Source organism: Corapipo altera, unplaced genomic scaffold (assembly GCF_003945725.1).
Source record: "Corapipo altera isolate COAL_440 unplaced genomic scaffold, ASM394572v1 71, whole genome shotgun sequence".
In the NCBI taxonomy this organism is placed as follows: domain Eukaryota; kingdom Metazoa; phylum Chordata; class Aves; order Passeriformes; family Pipridae; genus Corapipo; species Corapipo altera.
Window position 1 is genome coordinate 2,738,399 of NW_020884916.1, and position 18,539 is coordinate 2,756,937.

At 47.6% G+C, this 18,539-nt stretch overlaps 1 protein-coding gene across 1 annotated transcript in view; it reads left to right on the forward strand.

Moving 5' to 3' along the window:
• Window positions 1-18,539, forward strand: part of GRIK4 (glutamate ionotropic receptor kainate type subunit 4) — a 182,094-nt gene that overhangs the window by 95,930 nt on the left and 67,625 nt on the right. The window contains 1 exon segment of the mRNA XM_027655665.1: window positions 13,259-13,423. Within this exon segment, the coding sequence (XP_027511466.1) occupies window positions 13,259-13,423 (165 nt within the window).

Here is an 18,539-nt window from a genome sequence, read left to right on the forward strand (position 1 = left end):
TTACTTAGTGCTGGGTAATATTCCTGATTATTAATGTGCTTCATTATGTTAAGGATATGTAGTGGTGTTTCCTAGGAAAAGCATTTTACCTCTTCCACTGGAGCTTTTGCCATTCTTCAGGGAAATATTTTGGATTTTTTTTTTCCCTGTGCTTTCTCTTGTATAAAATAGGAGGGATGGAGTGGATTTTGTTGCCTTAATTTCCTGTTGATTCTGCTCCATCCAGATTCCTCATTAGCTGGTTAATCAGGAACATGGGAAACACAGCCAAGTGTTTTGGTTTTTTTGTTTTTTTTTGTGAAAGGCATGTTGGATTTGGAGTGAGTAAAATAGAACAGCTCAGAGGAGGCACCTGGAAACCACCAGTAGGCAGCTGATTGGGGAAGGGAAATGATGATGGTTATGGGAGCAGGGATGGGAATTCCAAAAGATGGGAGAGTTTAAGTGTGTGGCTTGGACTGGGCTCCTGGGGGGGATCATGGGGACAGCAACAACAATCAGCTGGGGAGTTTATTCCATTTTTCCAAAGGGTGGAGGCTCCTCTCCTCTGGCTCCCACAGGAGACTGCAGGAATCCTCTTCCCTGATGTCAGTGCCTTGTTAATTAGACTTGACAGATGATAATGAGGGAGAGGCTGGAACTGAGCGAGGGTAGAGGGAATGTCATCACTCCAGGGAGGGGGGGAGGGAGAGAGCACAATTGTCCAAGATGTCCAGGAGTTCCATGAGGTAACTCAGGGGGATTAATCTTTGCCATTTCCACCAGAGGTGGGAAGTGCAGGGGAAGATCAGTAACCCCGAGGTGGGCAGCCTGTTTTTTAATTTCAGTTCTCACTCATGGCTTGGTCTTGCTGTTAAACTATTTGTGAAAATGAGTTTTTTTTTTTGGTTGGGGGATCCTCCTCTTTGGACAGTGTTAAGGGGGAGAGAGCTCCCCTGAGCAAAGGTGGGTGTAGATGATGAGTCTTGATGATGATGATGAGACCTTTTAAGCAGAATGCAGCACCATTTCCTGGAACTGTGGTCCCGTGCCCGTGTGCCTCATGCCTAATGCATAATTAGCCTTAATTAGTCTGGAAAACATTCTTTTTTGCCTTTGCTGGAAGGTCAGAGTGTCCTCCCCTTGCTGGATGGACGTGGTGGCCTTGGCAGAGTGGGCAGGACCCCAGCGATGCTGGCACTGCACCACTGGAGGGGAGAGATTAGCTCCTTGGAACAGGTGAAATCCATGGATTTTCCCCCCTCAGGGGCAGGATTGGTGTCTGAATGCCACTGCAGAGTTGGGCTGTGTCCATTTTCTGCCTCAGCTCCCTGTGAAATGCAGGTGACAGCACTTCTCTCACTGCTGGGAGACGGTGGCAGAGTTTCATAGAGTCCTGTGCAGACAGTTGAGAGCTGCAGTCTCAGCTGCCCTGTGACTGTGGAAGGAGAAGAAGAGCCTTGTTTCTCCTCCTCAGATCACACAGAAGTGGTGCCTGGCAGTTGCATTGGCTCAAAGGAGGATGCTGTGTGCCAGAGGCAACGTTTTCCCTGTGCTCACAACCTTCCCGGGCACCCGGCTCTGTCACCTCAGGATGAGTTCAGAATCCCCCTTCAGCAGAGTCACCCTGTGATCCTCACTGCAAGGCTTCAGGGAAGGCAGAAATCCTCCCATCACAGCCCCTTCTGATGTGTGTCTCCTGATTGTGGGAGACACAATTTTTTTGGGGTGTGTGTGTGTTTTGGTTTTTTTTCCTGTGTATTTTTTTTCTTGTAATTACCAGGAAACTGCCTGAAAAAAATGCTTTTCTCTCACTGGCAGGAGCACAACACCCACTGATGAGTCGGGGGAGGAAGAGTTCCTGTTTAACTGGAAAGGATATTGGGGGAAAGGAAGGGGAAGAATAGCTGCCAGAGAGTTGTGGGATGAATGATATTTGTTTAAAGACACATTAAAAGATTAATGCTGGAAGTTAAAGCACGAAAACAGCAGGGCCTAAGTGTGGTATTAATGGAACCCATTTTCATTGTCATCTCCTGCAGGAACTCTTTGGAAGTACAGGAGGGAGAAGATCACTTTACAATAATAACTGTTATTTATATAAGAGAACAGCATTGGATGTATCAAAATGTGAGGTTTCAAGGTAATAACTGGACCCTCACAATCATTGTTATCCATTTGAGAGACAATTCTGTGATGGGGAAGAGATGGAGGAAATAGCCCCAGTCCTGTGACTGACCCTAAATGAAATTTATTTTATTCCTGTTGTTATTAGTCTGTTCCCAATCTGATAAGATTGTGTTAGGAAAAAGGGAGAAGACTGGAGGAGATGAAGGAGCTGGTAAATCATCCTTGCAGAATTTTCTGGGGCCATTTGATGGGCTCATCAGAGACTTGGAGCCTTATCTCCAGAGTCTCCCTCCACTGTGGCTCTGCTCCACGGGCAGGAAATCTGCCTTGCACAAAGCTCTTTTGCAGGAATCAGGAAAGATTCATGAATGATTCATGAGGAGGGGTTGGGGGCAGCCAGGGAAAGGATGATAATAATATTCTCCATGTGTCAAAATATAACAATAATTTGACCGGCTCTAATTTTTAATAACCACGGGGTTTGGGAGCAGATGTGATGGATGAGCTGGAGCAGACCAGGGTCTCCCAAGCTGGCTTTTCACTTCAGAGCAACGAGGCCATTCTCTGAAATATTAGAGCTGTGGAAAAACCTCTGGAGGGGCTGTGGGAGGAAGGAGCAGAAAGCAGAAAAAGAGGGGAGAAAGGGTCTGTCCCGTTTTCATAATTCCAATTAGAATAAGTGGTAGACATGAGCCTCAATTCATCCTGGTTCAGAGCAGGGCCTGAGTGGGAATTTTATCTTTAAACCTCAAGTTTCATGGGGTGAAGCTTTTCATACAGGCCAGGGGTTTTTTCCGCTTTAGCTCTTGAGGATGGAGATTTAAAGTGAACAGAGAGGGGTGGCCAAGGCTGGGGAGGTTTGGGGCTTGGTTTGCTGTCCCAGAGGTGGCCCTGGAAGAGGCTGGGGAGGATGATAAAGCAGCCCCGTTTCTCCAGGCAAGTTCTTCTGGCTGGGATAATGAAAAAGGATTGGATCCTTGAGGGCAGCTGACACAGCTTGCTGCCTCCAAGATGTTCTCAGTGCTGTGTTAAGACATCTTTTATAGACTTGGAGAACTAGTGGGAACGTGGTGCTGCCTGGGGCTGCCAACCCTGGCTCTTCATGAGGCAGCAGCCCCTGGACCACCCACTGGAATACAAGCTGCTTCCAGCCTCCTCACAGAGGGAAAGAGCCTTGGAAAGACCCCCTGTCCCCTTCCCTGGGCTGTGCTTAGGCTTGCAAGTGTCAGAGCACCTGTGGCTGCATTCAGCTCCTGCAGGTATCCTCTTTTTTAGGTGGTTAAAGTAGGATTTAATGATGTGAACCATGACTTCAGTTAATCAGTGTAAACGTTGCTTATTTATAACATAAACCAGAGCCTATGGACAGCTCTGTTGTTTAATTAAGCTTATCACTGGGAGCCTGATCCAGTTTTGTGCTGCATTAATGTCACTAATTCAGTGTCCCCTCTAAGAAGCTTCCTCACAGACTGCAGGGGATGTCATTCCCTGCACTCAGCCTGGCTGGCTCTGCTGTGTCTCATTCCTCACCCAGTGTTGGGACTGATTCCTCCCCAGCCCTGATCCCACCAACTCTTCCATCACTCTTAACATCCCAGGAGTTTGGAATAGCTTTTCCTTTGGGTTTCTTCACCCTTGTTCACTGAGAGTTTTTTGTGTCTGATTTAATTCACTCTCTGCAGCCGAGCTTTTTCTTTTTCCTCGCCTTCCCCTTTCCTTTCTTGCTCTTCACTTGCCCTTTTCTGTCTCCGTGTGGCGTGTTTAAAACTTCTCCAGATGCAGGAGAATCCGTAATGAGCTCCCAAAGCTGAAAGCAAAAGCCATTTGCCTAAAAGTTTGTTCTTTACCTGCACAGAAGAAGAGCCTTGTGCTAGAAACCTTGTGCTAGATTCCTTGGGAAAACTTTTAAGGGTTTTGTGGTTGTTTTCTGCTGTGCCAAGGACTCTCCAGGCAATGTTTGACACCCCACTTAGGGACGGTCTCCAGAGGGTGCTGAGACAAATTGCTTCAAGCGAGGATGTTTCTGTGCATCACTTCAGTCACTTTAGGTCTCTGTAGATCCTTTCTCTCAAAAAGTCATCTAAGAACAAAGTGGGGCTGCTTTTCTTTCTGAACAAGTATAAAAAGTATACTGGGATTAGATGAATTAGCTCTGTGCTGCTAAGATGGAGAGAAAGGGAGGGAAAACCATGTCAGAGCCCAGGGAAAAGAAAATTGCTGTTTTGCTTTCCCATCCAGAAGTCAGGGAAGAAGTCATCAGGGGAGAAGAATTGCAGTGGGCAGAGCATACTAAAGAGGGAAGGCAGGAAGACATTAAAGTAACCTATTAAATTGCTGAAGGCTGAGAGGCAAAAAATAAATAAATACAGGCTGTGTAGATTGATCGATATTGGATCTGAAGGGCTTCCACATCTGGTGTGGCAGCTCTTTAGCATCTCATTTCAGTGTGACTCAGCAGGAAAAGTTGTTTGTTCTACCAGTAAAAGAGAGATGAAAACAGTCCTGAGGCACATCAGCCAAGGGCTCGAGTGTCTTTTATAATCGGATCAAACTCTCTCATGTGCTTTAATACATCTGGATCCTCTGCTACAGGGGTGGGGCTTCCAATGTCACCTTTTCCCACCCTTGTTCATCTTCTACTCAGCTTTGCTGTGATCACCTCCTGCTCTTGGGCTGTGTTACCTTCCCTTGCACATCTGTGCACCAACACCTGGGCAGTGTGGGGGTAGGGAGGTGGGAGATGTTGGCAGTGAGGTTTCCTATGGAGCACAGGGAGCAGAGGCTCTAAAAGGCAGCTTGATAGGGACAAATGATTCCCTGATTTAGGTGCTCTGAATTGCCCTCAGAAGGTCCTGACCCTCTCTGCTGTGAGGGTGGGGAGGCCCTGGCACAGGTTGCCCAGAGAAGCTGTGGCTGCCCCATCCCTGGAAGTGTCCAAGGCCAGGTTGGAGCAACCTGGGCTAGTGGAAGGTGTCCCTGAGTGGCAGGTATTGTAATGAGATGAGCTTTAAGATCCCTTCCCACCCAAAGGTTCCAAACATAGTTTGACTCTTCCACCCCCACTGTGCCCATCCTTGCAGCATTGACCCATTTATCTTCATCCTTGTTTCTTTTAACGTGCTGCTGCTGCTTCTGGGGGTTCCCATCTCCCAAAAGATCCGTAAACAGTGCTCACTTTGTCTTCATGATGCACTTGAATGCCTGGAGATTGAAGCACAAGTGTCAGGTTTTGTTGGCAGTGAGTAGAAATACTGAGGTCCTGCAAGGGTTTCTGGAGTCTCTTGGCATATTAAATCTGTTTATTTGCCACGTGGTCCTGGAAAGCCTTGAGGAGCTGCTTTATCTCTTCATGCCTCCGTTCTTCATTCATCACAGGAGAAAGACAAATGAGAGGTGAAATGATTTTTCAATCTCATCTCTTCAAAGGAATTGTCATATCTGCTATCTACATCCAGCATGGTCGGTCCTTGTCCTTGGATCCATCTTCCAGAGCTTTGTGACAGCAGCAGTGGCCACTGATTTGTGACACCATTAGAACCAGGGCAAAATGTCTCTGAGCTCTCCATATTAATGAAAGCAAAGCCCTAAATCCCTCAGCAGCACAGCAGCTTTTCCCCCCTTCTCACCCTGGCACTGGGGATGTGTCCAAGGCTGTTTGCTGCCTGTGCAGGAATTAATCAGCTGGCTGGGGAAAGCCTGGACATGGAGCCTGGCAATTCCCTCCTCTGGAATTTGGGCTAAGCTGTGCATCCCTGGGGTTTGCCAGCCTGGGAAGGATCAGGAGGTGGTGCCAGAGCTGTGACATCCTTGAAATAGGGAGATGCTGAAAGAAGAGCAAATGCACTGTAAGTGCTTAGAGACCAGGAAAGGGTTAAGAGGGAAATTGTCACTAAAGCCCCACTTACATAAATGGGAATTCAGTGACTTTAGGGAGACCCTGAATTCCTTTGATCCTGTAACATGCTGTCTGATCCTCAGCAGGGCGAGAAGAAACAGCCTCAGGTTGAGCCAGGGGAGGTCTAGATTAGAAAAATTTCGTCCTGGAAAGGGTTGTCAGGAGTTGGAACGGGCTGCCCAGGGCAGTGGAGGAGTCACCATCCCTGGAAGTGTTCCAAAAACCCGTGGCTGTGGCACTTGAGGACGTGGTTTAGTGGTGAGCAGGGTGTGATGCTGAGTGATGGTTGGAGGTCTTTTCCAACCTTAACAATTCTGTGATCAGAAGGAGGTTCAAGAACTGGTTCCCTCTGCAGGAGGCAAAGTGCCAGGCCTGGGAATGCTCCTCTGGTTAAATCCCTGTCAGTCAGTAAACCCCAAAGTGTTGTGTGTGTGCTGGAACAGCCTTGGCTGCCACTGAAACACAGCCCCCTCTGCAGATGGTGTCGTTTTTCTGGTGCTGTAGGTGCAGAATGTGCTTTTTGTGGGTATCCTCTGGCATCTGGGGCTCTGCAGCAGCTTCTTTTCCTGCTTCCCCATCCCATGGAATGCTCTTTCCCTCATCAGTGCCTCTGCCTGCTCTCCCACACCGAGTCCCACAGCTGCATTATGAATTGCCATCTCTCAAATCCATGATTAGCACTATAAATCCTCGTGGACTTCCCCATTTGTTTTTTGGCTTTTTTTTTTCTTCCCCCCCTCCTCAGCTTAGAATTTTACACATTGTTTCTCCCCTCCTCATTCTTTTTTGCTTGCCTGCAAGTGGCACTTGGGGTTTGTGTGGTTATTTTTCTTGTATTTATACTCTCCACTGACTTAATTAAGTTCTTACCTGTTTCTTGGCCTTGCCAAGTTTATTGGCCCCACCAGGGCTTCCCAGTGCTCTCTTCCTAAAAACCACAGCTGCTGCCAATCACCTGAGACTCTGAAAATGGGCAGAAAAAAAACTTCCTTTTGAAACTCAACTTGACATTACTGGAACAAAAGACAGACAGAATAATCTTCCCAACTTCACTCGGTGTTTTCAGTCTGGTTTCCTTAAAAAATAAGATTTAGGCACTGAGCCTGACCTCGTGGGGATGGGGGTGTCCAGGCAGTTAGTTTGAATTTTTGGCAAACTGGGGTCCAGTTTGACAGATGGGCTTTGCAAAGATGCAGGAAATCTGTATCACAGAGCCCTGATATGGATTGCTCTCACTGGGAGAAAAGTTTCAGCAAGGGGAGGAAAAAAAAGGGAGGAAAAAAAAAGTATAAATCCCATTCCACCACGTGCAGAAACAAGCTCTTGGTGCCTGGAATTGCCTGTTTTCTTGCTGGAGAGTTTCTGAGAGCCCAGGGAGGCTCTTCCCTGCTGATGGTACCAACATTCCTGGGTGGTGTCTGTGGTTTTGGAGTGAGAGGTTTCCCTCCATGCCTTCCTGTCATTCCACTCTCACCTCCTTCCCCTTCTGTCCACAAAACCCAGCCCAAATTTCAGGGCAGGGTTTTATGTCCATCCTTCCAGACTGTGCTTTCTTTCAGAGCCAGAATCACATTCCCTGACCTTACACCCTCAGGAAGGCTAAATCCCTCATTCCTCCTTGTCCCTGCTTTTCTCTCCTCGTTGTTGGGATGTCTCTTGGGAGGCTTTTCAGGGGATTTAGTGGGACTTACCTGGTCAAAACCACATTATTTGAATACACAGATCAGGACCTCAAGCCTGGCTTTGGAAATCCAGAGGAGTTTCCCTGTTAAAAGACCTCAATTTCCTGCCCTGCTTGTGTCCAAGAGGATATTTTCAGGTTGCTCTGGATGGGGCATTTCCATTCCAGACCCTTTCCTTACCCCTTTGGGCTGTTTTGTTTCTGTCTCCATGTAAAGTTTGTTTGCTGCTGCCTCGTAGTGGGATTTATATTTGGAAAAGCAGGTGAGGTGAGGAGCCTGGCAGGGCTTTCACCTGCCCCAGAGGGATGATGTGTGCTGGGATACAGAGGCTTTGCATCCCAGCCCTGTGACAGGCCCAGCATGATGGACAAGCCATTGCCTTCATTCCCTATTTTTTTAATTTTTTTCCTGGAAACTCCAGGTCTCAGAGAATGTAATTCTGATTTTATGTACACAGAGCAGTTAATAAAGAAGATAAAAGAGAGATTGTGTTTCAAGCAGTGCAAACTAAAGCTCTGAGCTGTTTTTATCACAACTCCCCTTCTCTCTCTCCCCTGAACTCACTCTCTCTGGATAACAGAAATGAGAGGGAAGCTCCATTTAAATGCAGATTTCCCATGTTGGCCAAGAGCAACAAATAGCCCTGTGCTGCACCGATCACACAAACATTATCAGGTCTCTTTGTGAAGGAGGTTTGATGTTTTTAGATTTTCCTTTTCCTTGATGAGATCCTCTTCCCTCTCAGAGTAATAGCACCTTGACGACCTTTTATTTTATTTTTAAGCAGCACTTCAGAGGTTATAATGGAAACACAACCCCACCTGTTTCTCCACTGGAGCTCCACTTGACAGCCCTGTAATGAGGAACTGTGCAAATTCCTTCTCCTCTGCTGTACTGACAGCCTGAAGGGTTGATACTGTATTCAGCAGAGGGGAAAAGGACAAAATAAGGCAATTTTGCAACAATTTTTTAATCACCTGGCCCTGCAGCCTCGTGGTTTTGGGGGCAGTTTGGGGTTCATGATGTGAGGAGGGTCTCCAATGGTACAGGATATGCAGGTGGCTGAGGAAAAGGAGGAAGGGGAGATGTGGGAGTCAGGTTGTGGACATCAGGAGGAATTTCCTCATGGGAAGAGTTTTCAGGCATTGGGAGGGGCTGCCCAGGGAGGTTTGGAGTGCCCATCCCTGGAGGTGTTCAGGGAATGACTGGATGTGGATCTCAGTGCTCTGGGTTGGGGGACAAGGTGGGGATGGGTCCCAGTGGGAACTCTGATCCTGGAGGTCTTTTCCAATCTTGATGATTCTGTGAGTGTGTTTACAGGATAAATCAGAAGAGGTTGTAGATGTGCTCTTAACCTGTCACCTGAGAAATATTGCAGACAGCTTTATATCTTTTTAACTTGGAGGGACAGGTTACAAACAGTGAAATATGTTTGCTAAGCCAGTGCTTTGCCCAATCTGCATCTTCAAGAGATGCCTTGAGATGGAAACTGTGTTTCTGAGCATGACTTCACATCTCGAAGGTATGAAAAGCATCTGAGAAAAACGTAAATAAAAAATGATACTGTTAACAGGGAAAGGTCAGCTGAGCACAGTTTGTTGTAGCAGTGTCTAAATCTCCTGCTAGCATCTGCTCCCTGTTATTGTTATAAAAATGCTACTTCATTAGATCCTGCTTGAATCATGAATTAAGGAGTGATGTTGCAGCAAAACCTGCAGTGGGATGAGGCTTGTCAGGGTGCATCTGTTGAGCCTTGGCTGGTGGCTCTGAGGAGCCACATGGCTCAGGGGGGGACAGGGGGATGGAGACTTTCTGCTTTCTTAGCCCTGCTTGAGAGCCAGCTGAGGGTGGCAGGGGTTGAATTTCAGTGCTGCCTGCAGCCTGGCTGCTGCAGGGGCTCGGGTGGCTGCTGTGTGCCAGCCCAGCTCCAGCAGGACAGCTGCCTCCAGCACCCAGGGCACCCTGGCTGGCAGCACTGCCCGTGCCCCCCGCTGCTGTTTGGGCAGGAAGGAGCAGAGCTGAGCAGCTCAGGGTGAGAAATTAATGTCCTGCCTCCTCCTGGAGAAGTTTCTCTGGGGTATGAGGAGAAGAGGCAGAAGGGTTTGAGCATCTGCCCTGCACAATGTCGTGGATGTGCTCTGGGGGGGAAAATGTGCAGCAGATGCTGCTGCCCAGGCTGGGAATGGTGGAGTTTAAGGAAGACACGTCTCTGGAAAGCTCCTTGTCCAACTCCTGTCTGGACAAAGCACTCACAGGGATCCCTCACACTCTGTTTTGGTAGGGCAGGGCTTAAGCTGAGTGCTTTCACACACACATCTCATCACAGGGCATCAATTCCTGCCTCCTCATCCCCCCCTCTGAGGGCTGGAAGATCCCTGAGCTGAAGACTGCCTGTAGAAGAGTCATTGAAATCTGATTTTCCCCTCCCCTTGCATTTCTTTGCCTATCAATAATGGTTCTTGCTGTTAAATACCTGGTTCTTGCTGTTAAATCATTAACTTTGAGTGTTGCATTTGAAATGTGGGTTTGATAGAAATTTAAACTTTGTCACTTGAATATTGATGAACTACAACCCAGCTGCTCTCTCTGCATTTGCAGGGGGATAAACTCTTCTGGTTTGGTGCCTCTCAGGTTTATGGGTTTGGTGTTAAGTGTAAGGAAAACCTGGGGATATTGACTAGAAAGATAATTATTACTATTTGAAGGATTTTTATCTGTCAAGATCGGAACATCCCGTGGGAAAAGATGTTTCCAGCCAATTATTCCAGAGGAAAACTCAGCCTGTGCCAGTCCTTGGTGGCTTCACTTGGATTGTTTGACTCTCAGTCCCTGGGAAATCCTGAGCAGCCCTGAGTTGGGCATCACAGATCCAGGTGCTCCTGGCTCCCTCTGGAATGTTTTCCTCATAATTCACAGAGAAGTTGTCTAGACCAGAGGCATTTATCATGATTGGGAAGACAGGAGTGATTTTTGAGGGCAACAAAGTTCAAAGACTTTGCTGTAAGTCTTCAGGATTAAAGATTTACTTGATGCATCTTCCCATATTTAATAGACAGGAGGAGATGAAAGGGAATTTCTAGAAAGATTTCCGTTCATACTTAATGATGCCACTGTGAGATGAGCTTTGGCACCGTGTCCCAAGACATGAAGTTTTAAAACCAACCTTTTTTTAAACATTAAATGACCTTTTTTCATGCTCTAGCTTTAATAAATAAAGATTAGCTCAGCCTCATTACCTGCTCAGTCCTGAGGGCTGGTTTAATATGTGGTAAAAGTAACCAAAGTGTCCCAAAATGCAAGGGAGCACATTTTGCTGGTTTTCTATCACAAGTCCCAAAGTTCCAATTCAATCAGAGCTGAGTAAAGAAGAGGGTTTACTGCTGTTATTTTTTTTGAGGTTTTTCTTTCCCCCCCCCTCACCTGTAGGGAACTTTTCAAGATTTCCAAAAAATAAGAATGGAAAATCCCATCCTGAATAGACACACAGAAAAACAAACCTTTTTTTTTGTCTAGGTGGCCTGAGGAAATGATTCAAAATGCTTTGGTTTCGACTGTTTTATATTTCAAATGTCTTTAACTGCACATTAGTGGAAGTGGATTTTGTTTGAAAACTGGCAATTAGGAATATACTCGAAAACATTTCCCGATTTAGCGATTTTGAAGCTTTTAAATTAGAAACTTAATGAATCTCAGAATGCTGACACACACTCCCCCCCACCACTGATCTTTAATTTTGCTGTGTCAGCACCTGAACACCAGCAGCATTTTTGGGATGTTCATCACATTCCAGCACACGGATTTACCCTTTCCTGGGAGCAGGGTTGGAGGGAAAAAGTTTTGTCTGTGAGAACTTTCTTCTCTGCTGCTTCTTTCCTGAAGAAATGGAGTTTTAGCTGCTTGTTGGGACACATTATTCTCTCAGACATCTGTGTATAGGGCACCACAAGTGTTGCTGTGGGGTTCTTTATCAGTGCTTACTTAATTTAACTCCCACAAAAATGGGAAAATCTAGGAAGAGAAGGAATTTCTTGAGTATCCTCAGGATATAAAGTGAATCAGGACAGTGTGGAACACCTCTGCTACACCAGTGGATTCCACTGCCGAGGCTGGGGCAGGACTGGGACACAGGGATGCTCTGCAGTTTTGTCAGGAGACAGAAGATTCCAGTGGGATGAGCAAAGCAAGGCTGGAAAAAGAGCCCTGAAGCATGGTGTGAGTTGGTCATTGAAACTGGGCTGTGCTTTGAGCTTTGGGGTTGGGTCAAAGTGAGTCTCAGGGGCAGGAAGGCCAAAGTAAAAGGAGCCTGGACCTGAGACAGGAGTGTTGGTGGCACTGGAGGGTGATGGGGAGCAGTGAGGACCTTCCAACCACAAACCAGCCCTCTGAGGGCTGTTCTCTGTCCCACCTCTAGCACAACATCTCTGCTTCTCTACCAGGTGCCCCAGTGAGCTCTGTCTTCAAACAGTGGCTGTCCTACCAGCCCTTGCTCTTAGAACTCAGGATACCTCCAGTTCAGAACTGTTTTCAGTTATTTCAGGCTTTATTTCAGGTTTCAGCTGATCTTCCTTCTAAAAAAAACCCCAAGCCAAATGTGCTGCAGCCCAATGCCATGTTCCAAAGCTTCCCCAGGGCTGCTACCCTGAGTTCCCCATTTCCCTGCCACACAGCCCAGCAGAGCCCCACTAATCCCTGCCCTGCTCACCTGCCTGCTCCGGCCCCTGAGCAGTCCCAGATGGCATCACTCCCTTTGGAGTGATTTTTTAGGAAGGGAAGATAAGCCTTTGTGCTTTTTTAAATGCACACAACAAACAAAGCTCTGCTCTTCCCCAGATCCAGTGGAATTGCTGTGTTCTGGGAGGAGACCCCCTGTTAGCAGGGACAAACCCGGGGGGGATGTGCAGACCCTGTGCCAGCTCATAACAAAATGCTCAACTCTGATTCCTTTTTACCTTCCCTCAAGAAAACAAAAATAATACCCCTCACCATCCCCCTGTGCCTAACACAGATTTGAGTGGGCAGCCCCAGGAGCTGAGTTCAAGAGTCAAGTGCCTTCTGTTTGAAAAATATTTGTCCCTCCCCACCCACGGCTGCCCACATGCTTCCTGAAATATTCCAGCTATCAGCACCGGATCAACGCTTCACAGGAACGATCCAAGGCTATCTGGGGACGTTCCTCCTTTGTTGGGATGTGAGGCAGAGCCTGGATCTGGGTTCCTCAGGGCTGCACAGCTGGATGTGCCTCCCTGAGAGCCCCCGGGGTGGGTGCTGGGCATGGCAGCGGGTGCTGGATGCCACCAGCACCCTGACAGCGTGGGTGGCTGTGCTGTGGCATTCCGACAGGTAGCACAGCCACTGCTGCAGAGATTTCACCACCCACCTGTCTGGCAAAACCTTGGGAGGTGGGTGAAACAGCAGGAGAGGCTGTGTGGGAAGGAGGATGCTCCGAGTGTGGTGGCGAGAGGAGCATCAGCGCTCGCGTGGAGATCCCGAAGGGATCGGGGAACGAGGGGGATGGGGACGTGCACAGAGTCCCTGCCGTGCCTAACCACTGCCAACCCCTTTGCTCCCACAGCTGCCATCCTGGATGACCCCATGGAGTGCAGCAGAGGGGAGAGGCTCTCCATCACCCTGGCCAAGAACCGCATCAACCGCGCGCCCGAGCGGGCGGGGAAGGCCAAGGTGGAGGTGGACATCTTCGAGCTGCTGCGGGACAGCGAGTACGAGACAGCAGAAACCAGTGAGTGCCTCTCCTGCAGCTGGGCCTGCCCCCCTTCCCCTCTCTGCCAGCTCGCCAGAGGTGTCTGGCACGGTTGCTGCAGAGGGAAATTGTGTGACAGCCAACTAGGATAAAACCCCACCTCTCTGCTCCTCTCCTCCTCACACAGAGCAGTTTTCATTTGAGGGTGTAGCTTGGGGTTGTGAGGTGAGCCCAGGTGTGGACTTGAGAGGATCTGGGTCCCCCACAGGCTTTGCCACCACCCAGCTCAGCGGTTTGGGACAAATTACTTCCTTTAATCTGTGTGTCAATAAACAGAGGCAGCTATACGGGAGGTGCTGATCCTTTGTGAAGCACTTAATGGTGAGCAAATAAGAGACTCTGGGCAAGTTGGGTGCAATTAAGTTATTTTTAATTCCCCCTGGAACTCTGCATGTCAGCAAACATGACAGCTCTTCCAGGGCTTGAGATTGGCAGGAGATTTATTTACACAAAGGGAAGTTTTCAAGTGATGTTTAAAAGCATGTGGATTGAAAAAGAGCTAATTTTGAAAGAGCAGTAGATTTCCCACGTCACTTCCAAGTCCCTTAATGAAGCAGTTCTCTATTAGAGTTGTTCCTCTGGATGCCCAGTGTGTCAGCTCCGTGCTGATGGATAACAAGGAGATTGATGGTCAGTGTCCCACAGACCTTTTGAGAGCCCGAGTGAAAGGAGCCCAAAAGATCTATAATTGCTTCTTCCTGTAAGAGTAAATATCCTTTGGAATAGGATAGCTTCCCTTCAGAATCATTTTTAAGCTGACCTTTAGAGTTCAAGGGAGGACTATAACTTTTTATTACCGGTTGGCTTGAAAAAGCTGGAGAAATCATTTTTAATAATAGGGATTTTAGACTCGTTTCCCAACGGTTCCGTGTTCCAGGACTGTGCAATCTGCAGGGTACCCCCAAAAAGTGTGGTGGTGTGTTGTGGCCTTGGGGCAGGCTGGTTTTTCTCACAGTTTTGGTGTGTGCTCTGCAGAGCACTGAGCAGCCCTGTGGTACCCAGAGCTGCTCAGCAGTGACTCTGGGTAGCTGGAAGAACAGGCTCCGTGGGTCTGCGAGATCAGCACATCCTTCATTTCCTGAATTAGTGTTTGCATTATTTATAGAAGAGTTCAGTTAATAAAATGCGTCTCAGCAAGTACCTGAATGTCTATTTATAGAGCCTGTCACCCGTGAGGCAGCACAGATTAAAATCATCACAGGCAGCAGCACAGGGGCTGTTTAAAGCAGCAATTCTCCACTGGTTTGGATCCCTCATCTCCCTTCTGTGTTCTTGGTCTTTCCCATCTGCCCAGGATTGTTGCACATCCTGCTTTGCCCTCATTTGGCACAGCTTTGGGGCACATCCAGTCTCCCTGTGCAGAAGGGATGAGGACAGCCTGGATTTCATGGAATCATAGAATCACAGGCTGGGTTGGGTTGGAAGGACCTTAAAGATTATTGAGTTCCACTCCCCCTGCCATGGGCAGGGACACCTTCCACTAGCCCAGGTTGCTCCAACTTGGACACTTCCAGGGATGGGGCAGCCCCAGCTTCTCTGGGCAACCTGTGCCAGGGCCTCCCCACCCTCACAGGGAAGAATTCCTTCCCAGTATCCCACCTAAACCTACACTCTCTGTCAGTGTGAAGCCATTCCCTCTTGTCCTGTCATTCCAGGCCCTTGTCCAAAGTCCCTCTCCAGCTTTCTTGTAGCTCCTTCAGGGTCCTGGAAGGCCACAATTAGGTCACCCCAAAGCTTCTCTTCTCCAGGCTGAACATTCCCAACTCTCTCAGCCTTTCCTCCCAGCAGAGCTGCTCCATCCCTCTGATCAACTCGGTGCCTCCTCTGGACTTGCTCCAGCAACTCCTTCCCAGTACATTCCCAGTTTGCCCCTGGAAATATCCCAGATCTCTCTCAACAGCCTCCTAGGAAATGACAAAATTCCTTGTTTGCCTGAGCTTTCTGTGCAGGAAGGACCCAGGAAAAAAAGGGTCTTAAAGGACCCTTTGAAGTGGCATTTTGAGTTCCATTCCTGTTCGTTCCTCATAAATCTCCTGCATGGAGCAGAGTTCCTGTTGTTTAACTCGGGGCTTGGCTGCCAAGTGACCCCCAGGGATTTCACAGGGATGGGGAGCAGGATTTCTGTCTCACTTGTACATCCATAACACTGCTTATTAACCTCTGTTGGGAGATTTTTTCAAGCTAAGAATGAAATGTTCCACAATAAATCATTGATTGCAGCAAAAATGTTGTGTTTGGGGAGAATGTAGAAACAGGGTGAGTGAGGAAGAGGCACCTCCCATTTCCAGTTTGCACCTTTTTGGGTGATTTTCTTAGTTTGCTTTACTTGGGCTTACAGAATGTAAAAAAGTAGGAATTGGAGCAAACTTGACGTGGTTTTGGTGAGTTTTGCAGTGTGTTATTTGCCTTTTCTTCAGAGGGAAAAATGTCTGCGAGCGTTTCTTTGAAAAGGAAAAAATCTGGATTCTGCATGGCTCTGCTATTAATGTCACTGAAGTTATTCTTGATTTACACTGGTAGTGGAGGAGAATCAGATCCTCTGACTTAAATTTCAAGGGCTTTCATGGCTCTCAGATGCTTTAATACAGCACTGATGTTTGTTATGACACATAATATTAATAAAAACTGTTTAGATGCTTTAACCTATGACTGCAAAGCTGTTATACAGCTGTTTAATACTGTTCTCACATTTCACACCCTTTTGAGTCACTGTTAAATATCACAGCTCCATGTTTAGCTGACTGATTTAGGAATTACACCCCATCAGTGATATTCCATAAACAGTGCTTCAAGAGAAGGAGGAATTTTGGGGAGTTAGTTTTTATTTTAGCGTTGAGCTGCTTTTCTTTCCTTTTTCCTTCTGACTGGCTCATGATAGAGGGCCCCAAAAATCACAATTGCTGCAGCAGGTGAAATTTGAGTCAGTTAATCACATTCATGCCTGGTTTCTGTTTCAGCTTTAGATATGAATGAAGGCAAACATTGACTGCTCCTGTGTGAAACATCTGTGTTTGCAAGGAGTTTGCACTGAAAGGTTGTGGACAGGGCTGTTTTTTTTGCTGTTACAAGGAAAACCTGTTCTCTCTTTGTGTTTGATGTTTCAGCTCCTTTCATGGGGATCCAAAATGACTCGTTTAATCGTGTCTTTATCTAAACCACCTCATTCCTTTTGATGTCCAGGGAGGGACAGATCTTCTACTTGTCCCCCTGTCCCCTCTGGCCTCCTCAGCCTTTTAAGCACCTCTTTGTTGTGAATCCAAACATCCTGGGGCAGGTCAGGGGCTGGAGGATTTTAAATTTTTGTTTATTCACACCAAGATTTCAAAGTGCCTGATAAGTCCTTTCAGTGGCAGTGGCTCAAATGTGCTATATTACTTGTCCCACTATTTTTGTGGGATTTCATGTTTTAAGCCTGCTTTGGTTGTCATGGAATCACAGAATGGTTTGGGCTGGAAAGGGACCTTGAAGATCTTCCAGTTCCACCCCCTGCCCTGGGCAGGGACACCTTCCACTAGACCAGGTTGTTCCAACCTAGCCTTGAACACTTCCATGGGCAGCCACAGCTTCTCTTTGGGCTTCTCTGGTTGTGGGTTCCTTTTAGGAAGCACAAAGGACGCTGCAGGGAGCAGTCTGGGAGTGCAGGATGAACCCTCTGGAACACCAGCTATTTATTTATTTATGCACTTGGTGTTCCCTGTCTTGAGAATCCCATCCTGACCAGTCCCTGCCACTCCAGATCCTCTGGCATGTTTTGCAATCATGGAAATGCTGAGGTAATTGCCAACCTTCCCTGCTCATTTATGCTCAATTAGAGCCAGGAATGTTCCTTGCATGCTGTTTGAAACCCTGGGATCAGGTGTCTGTGTGCAGGGAAGGGGATGCTGTGTCCTGCCCCCAGGGGTGGATGCTCTCCCTGGGGGGCTTTCAACCCTGCTTTGAACAGGGAAATGTTTGACATCTCAGGAGGGGAAAAGCACTCTCTGACCATGTCTGAGGGGCTGCACAGACATATATAATGTCACAGTTATTTGTTGTCTTGCTTGTCCATGTTCAAAAAATAAGCACGCATTTCCACCTTCCTTTAAAAAATACCTTGTTGTTTCCTGAGTGTCCAGACCTGTTCTTAATTCCCAAATACACCCATGGAAGTGATTAAACACAGCCCTTTCTTGCTTTTGTGGCAGCACAGCCCTGCTGCTACCAAAGGTGTGTGTTCACATTGAACACACACCTGAGCAGGGATGATCCCACATCCCATCCCAGGATTAAAGAGGTTCTTAATGTGATGCCTTTCCAATATCCAGTGTTTCTTGAGATCCTGAATTCTGGACAATGTAAAATTGGACACAAACAGAAGTCTGCAGCAATCAGAAATGTGTCCTGCCCAGCACACACCTTACGTGGCAGCCAGGTGGGGGAGTATGAAGGGATTGGAGGGGCAATATCCCATAATATGCCACTGACTGTGGTTATACTCTCTGTGATTATCAGGCATGAGGTTTATTTTTTTACAGGACCTACATTTCTGCAACCCTTTTCTGAACCTGCAGTGCCCATGGCAGCAGCAAGGCTGAGCTTTCCTCCCTGTGGGGACAAACAGCATCAGGAAACGTTCTGAAGTAGGAGATGAGCTTGGATTACACGGGAAGCTTCCCAAACGTGCTCAAAACCTTTGCCTCGGGCACCTCCACTTTGTTTCCATTCATTTTCCTTAATTTTAGTGGATGTTTCCCCCTGGTAGTGACAAAAACCAGGTCTTTTTCTTCTGGCAGTTGTTGCAACTCCGTTGCTATGGCTACTTAACCCACTTTTTGTTCTCCCTGCCGGGGATGAGAAGGAAAGCGCTCACCAAACTTTTCCCCTCCCTGTGCAGCTCAGAATTTTCCCCGGGAATTTTGCCTTTACAACCTGTGGATAAAGGGAGGGGGACTTGGGGCAGCTCCTTCCTCCTGCAGCTGAAGGGTTTGCTGGGGATGAGAAGGAAAGCTCTCACCAAACTTTTCCCCTCCCTGTGCAGCACAGAATTTTCCCCGGGAATTTTGCCTTTACAACCTGTGGATAAAGGGAGGGGACTTGGAGCAGCTCCTTCCTCCTC